General features: G+C 42.7%; 1 protein-coding gene across 1 annotated transcript; it reads left to right on the forward strand.

Annotated features, from left to right (window-relative positions):
* Positions 1-1,184: 1,184 nt before the first annotated feature.
* On the forward strand, positions 1,185-2,573 carry pou4f3 (POU class 4 homeobox 3; the record flags this gene model as incomplete). Its single annotated transcript, XM_084445096.1, has 2 exons — positions 1,185-1,304; positions 1,668-2,573. 2 exons carry the CDS (start codon positions 1,185-1,187, stop codon positions 2,571-2,573), a joined length of 1,026 nt encoding a protein of 341 aa, XP_084301222.1.
* Positions 2,574-10,869: the final 8,296 nt, after the last annotated feature.

A 10,869-nucleotide genomic window follows, 5' to 3' on the forward strand; every position in this document is an offset into this window, starting at 1 on the left:
AGCTGCATTCTAAGTGCCCCGTCGCGCTGGATTTTAAATTTATTCTACAGGCCTCCGAATTACACCAAAGTTATCTCGGTGAGTCAAACGTCTTATAATATGCCGTAAATAAGGTCCAGCTTGTCGAAAAAGAGCCTTCTCCTGATGGGCTACTGGTTGCTGCTGCCCGCGTGACTTCAGAACCATGGAGAGCGCGCGCCTGGCCTCGCTAAGACAGGTGATTCACTGGAAGCACGAGGAGGGAACTCGATGCCAAAACTACTCTTCGGTATCAGAGGGCACCTCAACTGCAGCCAGTGGGAATCTGATGTAACACATCCTTGTACACTTTTGGAGACGTTTGGGAAATATTTCGCAATAGCATTTCTGCTGAATTTCTGCTGGCTGTGAGACAATTTGCCCCTAGGGGATAAAGTTTCTTGAACTTGAACATTACATAAATAAAATAAATCTTTAAAATGAGTCCCCGACAGTTGTATATATTTTTTTTTTATTATTATTTATATGTAATGCACTGTCTTTACTATGTGGGCTGCGAGCCTGTAATAACGTTTATATTTAAATAGTTGGCATGGACGGTGTGGCATAAGCTAGAAATATACCAGAATTAGCAGGCTCGTAGGCTATGTTAAATCAAACCAAGATGTATTTCTACGGCGCATTTCATACACAGAGGCAACGCTCTTGCTTTACAGAGATATGTGCGAGAGAGAATCATTGCCTTCATAAACATTTTTGCAGCACAATTAGACTTACAGTTTCTGGTAGCCCATCTGAAATGTGCAAGATTTAATTTGATTTTTTTGTTACTCTCTTAACGTGAGGCTTAAACAGCTAGGCCTACAATGTAGCCTATTATAGAACCGCAGAAGTTTGTCATCGCGGTATAGTCTATCATATGGCCCGGTCTTAGGTAGCATAGCCTACAGGTGGTAGCCTATGACTGATTGCTGCTTTGTTTTCATATTCCAGTGTGCTCACGCTCACGTCTACCTGACGCTTGCGCAGAGCAGACAGCCCGCTCCTTGACTTGTAATTTGTAAATTGAGTAAAGGAGAGGGGGTGAGGTGGGGTGCAGAGCAGGAGGCGCCGCCAATGGAAATAGCTCAGTCTGGCTGCCGCGAGCCAGAGGAACGAGCCAGCCTACATGCCAGGGCCACTTACCTGCCAGGCGCGCGAGGAAGATGATGACCATGAACGGCAAGCAGCATTTCACTATGCACCCAGCACTGCACGAGCCCAAATACCCTGGCCTGCACGCAAGCTCGGAAGGCATGCGCAGAGTTTGTCTGCCTGCCCCGCAGGTACGTTTTGGGGGTAAATTATCTGAGGCTCAAACGTAGGATATTAATTGGAAAATGTTTAAAATTGATCTGAGAAGACTACCTCTCCTCCACTCCCGCCCCATTTCTTTACCCCCCCCCCTCTCTCTCTCTCCATAAACTATAGCTCTCTCTATTTCACTCTGTCCTACATGTCCTCCTCCCCTGCCTCCACTCTCTCTTTCCCTCTCATCCACATGTCTATTCAAGCAGAGCTGCTGCTTTCGTATTAATTTTTATGACCTGTGCTTTGAGGAGGGCTCTCCTCTGTGCTTGGAAAATGTTTTTTAATCGTGAGTTGACAGAATTCCCCTCTGACTCCAGTCTGCGCGTTCCTGCTTGCAGCTCCAGGGCAATATATTCGGTGGCTTTGATGAGAGTCTACTGGCACGCGCGGAAGCTCTGGCGGCGGCTGACATTGTCTCCCACGGCAAGAGTCACCCTTTCAAACCAGACGTGACTTACCATACCATGAGTAGTGTCCCCTGCACCTCCACGTCCTCCACGGTGCCCATCTCCCACCCGTCCACCCTGTCCTCTCACCACCACCACCACCACCACCACCTCAACCAGGGCCTGGAGAGCGACCTCCTGGACCATCTCTCCTCCAGCCTATCGGTCAGCGGCATGGGGGCGCCGGACCCGTCCGGGATGAGCTCGCAGGCCCACCAGCACCACCTCCAGACCATGGGCCACCTCCACCAGGCGATGACCATGGGCCACCCGCCGCACTCCCTCTCCGTGCACACCGGCATGGCGTGCGTCAACGACGTGGAGTCAGATCCGCGCGAGCTGGAAGCCTTTGCCGAGCGGTTCAAACAGCGGCGGATCAAGCTCGGGGTGACCCAGGCGGACGTTGGTTCGGCGCTCGCCAACCTGAAGATCCCCGGGGTGGGCTCGCTGAGCCAGAGCACCATCTGCAGGTTCGAGTCCCTCACCCTCTCACACAATAACATGATCGCGCTCAAACCGGTCCTCCAAGCTTGGCTCGAGGAAGCCGAGGCTGCTTACCGGGAGAAGAATAGCAAGCCGGACCTTTTCAGTGGCAACGAAAGGAAACGAAAACGCACGTCTATAGCCGCGCCTGAGAAGCGCTCTCTGGAAGCGTACTTTGCTATCCAACCGCGTCCCTCCTCGGAAAAGATCGCAGCAATCGCCGAGAAACTGGACCTGAAAAAGAACGTTGTTCGTGTGTGGTTTTGCAATCAACGACAAAAACAGAAAAGGATGAAATACTCCGCGGTGCATTAATTGCAACTATGAATGGGCTAAACACGGCATTTTAAAAAGATATTAGCAGGGCTATACCAACCATTGGATTAATAGTTAAAAGAGCCCGCAGGGTTTATCGAATTTTAACTGCTTCAATAATAATTGGTTTCGTTCACTTTGTCCTCAAACACATTGCACACTTTAAAGCTGTTAACTGGTGGTGTAAACCTACAGGCCTAGTGCTAAAGATTTCTGAGAAAGTAGGCTATTTTTCGTTGTTTTAGGCACTTGATTGTGTCATAGAGCGTCATTAATATATTATCTAACAGACTGTGAGATAGTTTATCGCCTACCTTCATGTGATTGTTTCATTTGTTCTGAATGCTCAAATAACTTAACGTAGGCTACCACTCACCTTTGCCCTCTCACACTTTCAGAAAACTCACCATCATTAAGCGTCTGCTGTCGCCTCTCTTCTGACACTATCTGAGAATTCACCTTCACTAGGCTGTCTCAGTCTGAATTGATCAAATGTGATTGTTCACTAGTGGAGGCAAAACTCAACCACCTTAATACAGACACGAGTACCTAAATGTGCTCTCTCTTGTGAAATGATAATTCCCATAATGTGCAAAATCACAATGTCACGATAATATTCTAAGACTTGTTTTTCTTAAATTATGTAGGCCTAGGCTGCAAAATGTCACCATTTTAAGAGGCACGTCCGTGGCGCACTTGGGAAGCTGCTATATTGATTTTGTTTATTTTGATGTGGACAGTTTGGGAGTAGCCTAGGCTATAGAGAATCACTGAAATACTGAGTATTTCTCTTTGCTCTTGGATTTCACTTGATAAGATGTTTGAAGTTTAAAGGTAATAAATTGATTTTTTTTTCTAAAATTCCATTGAATAAGAAACTCATTATTTTTGCACATTTGCATGAGCATACGATTATGTGTGTTCGTTTTGAAGTTACCCTAAGCTTATTATTTTTATTAGGCTAAGGGTTAATTTAGAAAGGAAACTTAATAGACCAACCTCTTCCGTACGTTTAGGCTACCTTATAATATGCTTTAGTGTGAAAAGCATTAGCCTATAGGCTATTTAGGCTACTGCATTTTAGTCAATTCCTAAAGCCTAACAAATCAAATCTTGTGTGGGAGATACAGTACATTATACAAGCACTGTAGGCCTAAAGATTAAAATGAAACATATAGGCCTATTAGCGCCTCGCCTGTAGCCTATTTTCAGCCTCCTATCCCGAGTGTCACACCGAGCGGGACGTCGTGTGTGCGTTTCGCGCGGCCTTCCAGCTAATTACAGCTTTGTTAATTATAGATGGCCTCATGTCACCGGGGTTATAACCTGGGGTTTGAAATTATTAAGTAATGATGATGCAATATTAATTATATATTGGTATAAAACGAGGCAAAGATCCACGAGGAAGGCTGAGACAGTGGGAGTTCATGTGGGAGCGCGCGACTCATGGGATGGAGGGACACCGTTTCAGGTAAGAGAAAGACCTAAACGTGTTTAGACATTGTGACATGTTAATGTAATTTAATCTATCGTTTATTTTTATTTTTCATTTCCATTTAGAATAACATTTCAGGGCTGAGTGGTTTTAAAGTTTTATTTTTTAATTTTTAACTCTTCTCCACTTTGCTTTTGGAGTTCAGCACGACTTTCACTTGACTTTCCTTTCAGTTAAATGTAAAAGAAGCGCGAGTAACCACATATTAGGCGTATTATTATTATTATTATTATTGGACTAAGGCCTAGCATTATCCTATTTACCACCCTACTCAAGCCTACGAAATTGTAAATTTCCAAGGTAAATATAATTCGGTTTAGCCTATTTACGAGATATTTCATTATAGGCTACATTACTTCCGAGTAGCCTATAGGATAGGGTAAGCTACATGTTGAGACTTGAGCCATGTATGGATAGTTCCACTGCCCATCTCTGCTTAACGTTGGTTAAGATTCATATTGAAGGTTTCATATTTACGACAAAAACATGTGGGCCCTAACCCAAACCTTCCATGGCCCCATGCAAAATAAACCCAATACTTCATACAATAGGAACGATGCTTCTGTTGTCTCTCGTGATTAAAATCCCCAGGTTATTGGAGCTAGTTGAAAAGATAAACATATTCATTAACATTATGTTTGATTTTGAGATGAGATTAATTGCTTATAGGATATGTGTAATGGATGTGTAATTGGCTACTGATGACAAAGAGGTATTTGTTTATTGATGATGATAACGCTTTGTGTTGCCTCTGGGTATGAAATGCGCTATACAAATAAAGCTTTGATTGATTGATTGATTGAGAGAGGAGGGCACAATCAATCCAAATATGGATAGAGTTATTACAGGTCTACTCTTTAAATATGTATTTCTTATTATCGAGTATGTAGACATGTATTTGTACGTATTTATATTTTTTATTTAGGCTTATCTTAATTTAAGCAGGTTAGTCTCGTTACGATTAAAGATCAGGACACCTGGCCAAGATAAAAACACAGTTTAAGACAAGCTGCAACATAAAACATAATAACCACTAGAAAGTTAAAAACCAAAAAGAAAAAATAGCAGCAGCAATTCATACATTTGAAAAGTCAATTTTAACTTCACAAAACACCACCATCATAAATATCTGTATCTGACTGTCTCATGTTGTTCTGTTATCTTTAGTAGACAGAGAGAGAGAGAGAGAGAGAGAGCGTTCGACCTGGAAACGGTGTGTGCATTATTGAGGGCAGTATTAGGCTACGTCTGTATTGATATCATAACTCACTTGGCAGGAAAGCTGAGCCGAAGGTTAGCGCGCACCTGCAGTATGTGGTCACTGAGCGCTCATTTATTATTCAAAACTGCTTGAAAGGTACGGCAATAGACAACGATGGGGACACGCTAACTCTATGATCAAGTAAACGCAAATTTAGAAATCTTGACTTCAATAATTATTTAGTTTTAAAAATGTAGCAAAGTATTTCATCTGGGTTTAGTGATCAAATCTCATCAATTGTAAGTTACTTCAAATAGCCTAAATGATAATAATAAAAAAGTGACATTGTTTGGATTGTGTGTGTGAGAGGGTGAGTGAGTGAGTGAGAGAGAGAGAGAGAGAGAGCATGAGGAAGTTTGCTTGAGGCGTTCTCATGCAGAGAAGACAGTCCTTGACAGAATGGGGATGAAAGCACTGTTTAATTGCTGCAGACGGTGCTCTCTCTCTCTCTCTCTCTCCCTCTCTCTTTCTCCCCCCGTGTCCCTGTGGGGGGAGGAGGAGCCAGAGGGCTGATGGCAGAGCCCTCTTCTACATTATTGATCAGCTGCCAGCAGCAACACATGAGAATGGGACCAATGTGGAGGCAGGCAGCTCCTCTGTGTGTTTCATTAGTCTGATCCCATTACCATCACACACTCACCATTACCATCACACACCAGGCCCTCCAGCCTCCAACAGGCCCCGCCCTCCAGCCTCCAACAAGCCCCGCCCTCCAGCCTCCAACCTCCAGCTAGGTTAGAAGGACAGGCCCCGCCCTCCAGCCTCCAACAGACAGCTGGGTTAGGAGGACAGGCCCCGCCCCCCAGCCTCCAACAGACAGACAGACAGCTGGGTTAGGAGGACAGGCCCCGCCCCCCAACCTCCAACAGACAGCTGGGTTAGGAGGACAGACCCGCGTGGGACAGGCAGCTGGGGTAGGAGGACAGACCCGCGTGGGACAGGCAGCTGGGTTAGGAGGACAGACCCGCGTGGGACAGGCAGCTGGGTTAGGAGGACAGACCCGCGTGGGACAGGCAGCTGGGTTAGGAGGACAGACCCGCGTGGGACAGGCAGCTGGGTTAGGAGGACAGACCCGCGTGGGACAGGCAGCTGGGTTAGGAGAACAGGCCCGCGTGGGACAGGCAGCTGGGTTAGGAGAACAGGCCCGCGTGGGACAGGCAGCTGGGTTAGGAGGACAGGCCCGCGTGGGACAGGCAGCTGGGTTAGGAGGACAGGCCCGCGTGGGACAGGCAGCTGGGGTAGGAGGACAGGCCCGCGTGGGACAGGCAGCTGGGTTAGGAGGACAGACCCGCGTGGGACAGGCAGCTGGGTTAGGAGGACAGGCCCGCGTGGGACAGGCAGCTGGGTTAGGAGGACAGACCCGCGTGGGACAGGCAGCTGGGTTAGGAGGACAGACCCGCGTGGGACAGGCAGCTGGGTTAGGAGGACAGGCCCGCGTGGGACAGGCAGCTGGGTTAGGAGGACAGACCCGCGTGGGACAGGCAGCTGGGTTAGGAGGACAGGAGGCTGTTCATGGAGGAACTTTGGGAGTCGAAGTCAAAGTGGGATTTATTTGTCACATACATACAGGTATAATGTGCAGTGAAGTGTCTAATCTCTATTTAATAAGATAATGTTTCATCTCTCCTCTCTCTCTCTCTCTCTCTCTCTCTCTCTCACACACACACACACACACACACACACACACACACACACACACACACACACACACACACACACACTTCTCCCTTTCAGTGCAGTGTTAGGTGGAAGGATATGTGGAGAGCTGGCTCTTGAATATAGACTGGTCACAGAGAGACTAATCACAGAAAGACTGGTCCTGCTACCAGCACACAAGTCCTCATCCACATTCTTATAATAATCATGCTTTCATTAAGTCCTCATCCACATCCTTATAATAATCATGCTTTCATAAAGTCCTCATCCACATCCTTATAATAATCATGCTTTCATAAAGTCCTCATCCACATTCTTATAATAATCATGCTTTCATTAAGTCCTCATCCACATTCTTATAATAATCATGCTTTCATAAAGTCCTCATCCACATCCTTATAATAATCATGCTTTCATAAAGTCCTCATCCACATCCTTATAATAATCATGCTTTCATAAAGTCCTCATCCACATCCTTATAATAATCATGCTTTCATAAAGTCCTCATCCACATCCTTATAATAATCATGCTTTCATAAAGTCCTCATCCACATCCTTATAATAATCATGCTTTCATAAAGTCCTCATCCACATCCTTATAATAATCATGCTTTCATTAAGTCCTCATCCACATCCTTATAATAATCATGCTTTCATAAAGTCCTCATCCACATCCTTATAATAATCATGCTTTCATAAAGTCCTCATCCACATCCTTATAATAATCATGCTTCCATAAAGTCCTCATCCACATTCTTATAATAATCATGCTTTCATAAAGTCCTCATCCACATCCTTATAATAATCATGCTTCCATGAAGTCCTCATCCACATTCTTATAATAATCATGCTTTCATAAAGTCCTCATCCACATCCTTATAATAATCATGCTTTCATAAAGTCCTCATCCACATCCTTATAATAATCATGCTTTCATAAAGTCCTCATCCACATCCTTATAATAATCATGCTTTCATAAAGTCCTCATCCACATCCTTATAATAATCATGCTTTCATAAAGTCCTCATCCACATCCTTATAATAATCATGCTTTCATTAAGTCCTCATCCACATCCTTATAATAATCATGCTTTCATAAAGTCCTCATCCACATCCTTATAATAATCATGCTTTCATAAAGTTCTTATCCACATCCTTATAATAATCATGCTTTCATAAAGTCCTTAACCACATCCTTATAATAATCATGCTTTCATAAAGTCCTCATCCACATCCTTATAATAATCATGCTTTCATAAAGTTCTTATCCACATCCTTATAATAATCATGCTTTCATAAAGTCCTTAACCACATCCTTATAATAATCATGCTTTCATAAAGTCCTCATCCAAATCCTTATAATAATCGTTTGAGATTTGCATTAATTCTAAGTGTTCTGAACCAGATAGCACAAAATGTCTCCCGACAGGCCAAATATAAGGTCCCAGATAAACCCTCAACATAATGGTACAATAACAGTGTAATACAGACTAACACTATAATACAGACAGACAGTATACAGACTACCAGTAAATACAGACTAACAATATAATACAGACATACAGTATACGATACAAACTACCAGTATAATACGGAGTGACTGAATAATGCGATATAATACAGAATAAACAATACAATGCAGAATAAACAGTCTTACAGTGTATTGTCAAAGTGTTTAACAAAATTGCCGGCATGACCTTGAGTGACTTTTCTCATTTGTATGAGGTTAGGACCTTGCAGAAAGCCCAGTCAATCCTGGCTGATAGCTACTGTACCCTGTCTACTGTACCCTGTCTACTGTACCCTGTCTATTGTACCCGATCCAAGGAGTTCAAGTTGCTTCTGTCTGGCCGCAGATACAATCTGCCAGGATGCAGGACCAACAGACTTAAGAGCTAGACCAACACTGGCCTTTTAAATAACTCAATGTGATGTGGTTGTTCATATTTTATTTTATTGTTTGTTTGTCTGGCGTCTATGTGGGCGATGGCTGTGCTACAAATTGCCCTAGGTCTAGGGAGGTAATAAAGTTTTCTTGACTTGACAGTATAATACAGGCCGCCTATAGTCTAACAGTATAATACTGTACAGTCTGAGTAATACAGTCTAACAGCACTGTATAATACAGTCTGAAGGTGTACAGTAATACAGGCCAACAGGATAATACATATTAGAGTATACTAACAGTGTAATACAGACTAAAAGTATAGGTAACACTTGATAATAGCCCCAAAATTTATTTAATTTATAATACATTTATAAAGCATCTGTTCAACATTTACAAATCATTATTACAACATTTATAAACATTAGTAAGCTATTTATAAATGAGTAGTTATTAAGAAAAGCTACGCCACCGAAAAGCTACACCACCGAAAAGCTACGCCAACGAAAAGCTACGCCACTGAAATAATATTTTTTCTCTATCATTACAGCAAGTGAGTGGGGAATTGTGGGAAGTGTGGCTCTTAAAATGCAGTGTCGATTTTATCATGACCAGAGGGGCTGCTAAAGTGTTGAGATATCTCATGTAGCTTTAATAATGGATAAATAGTTTCTATTAGGGGTGTGCCCGAATACAGATGCGTTATTCGGAAAGGCACAGGTAATGTTATTATTTGGAGGGAAAAAAAACCAATGTGCGTCATCCGCATTAGCCTGTTGTTGATGTTGATGAGTGAATCACAGGAGACGCTGCGCTAATCTGATGAGACCACTAGCAGTGCCTACAGCCAGGCGGTAAGAGGACACATTTTCACTCACCTGTTGTCAGATAAAGTTTGAAGGTCAAGTAGCAAGTTTCTTAATTCAGCTAATGTTAGCTGGTCATTCCATTTTAGTAGGTATGGATTTGAAAGTGCGTTCCACCGGCAGACTTTATATCCATTGCAGTAATGTTATGGGGGAAAAAACATGGCTTAATCCATAAAGTAACATTATTGTCAACTAGACAATAACTTCAAAAAATAGGCTACACTCAGTCTGAGACAAAATGTAGCTTGTGGATGTTTACTACGTATGTGGTACTGCTGCCTGCATTGTCGTAGTACCCTACAGCTGCTAAGTTTTAAAACAGCGTTGCACATTTAGCAGCGCACTTCATGTCCAAACTCCGTTTTGCTCACTTCATGTTGTCTTGACTCTGAGAGCAAACGTTGCTAGTCATGTGACAGCTGGCATCTGAAATGGTAGCACAGCGCCATCTACTGATGTATTTGACAATTGTTTTCCCTCACATCCAAGTTGAGTTATCCTGATATCAGACCGAATTAACAACTCGTTGCGCTCCATTGAGAACTTCAATGTAGAATCAACAAACTTTTAGTGGGTGGACTCGAATGTGGAAATATGTTTCAGAACTAATTATATGGCAATATTAAATCAATTTGATTCTTTGAATGCTCATAAATTGCATTGCCAATGAATATTAAGTTATTAGAAAAAACGATTTAATCCGAATACAAATACGAATACAGATAATTATGTTGATTGAACAGATACAGATAATGACGTCTCGGTGCATCCCTAGTTCATATAGTATGTCCCTGAATAATGGCTCATTTATAAATGTCTATAAAGTATACTGTAGATAGGGTCTGGTTTAGATGATTATCACATACCTTTTAAATGATCTTTATGTATTTGATGTGTTTATAAATACATATACTTGTTAATAAATAGCTTATTAATGTTTATAAATGCAGTAATTATGATTGGTAAATGTTGAACAGACTATGAACAGATGCTTTAGAAAGTTTATTAACTAGGGTTATTCTAAAACGTCACCAAAGTATAATGCAGACTAACAGTGGAATACAGTATAATACAGACTGACAGCGTACTACACACTAGAGTATAATACAGTCCAACAGCACAATACAGCT

Source organism: Borostomias antarcticus (genome assembly GCF_949987555.1).
Source record: "Borostomias antarcticus genome assembly, chromosome: 1".
Taxonomy (NCBI): Eukaryota; Metazoa; Chordata; class Actinopteri; order Stomiiformes; family Stomiidae; genus Borostomias; species Borostomias antarcticus.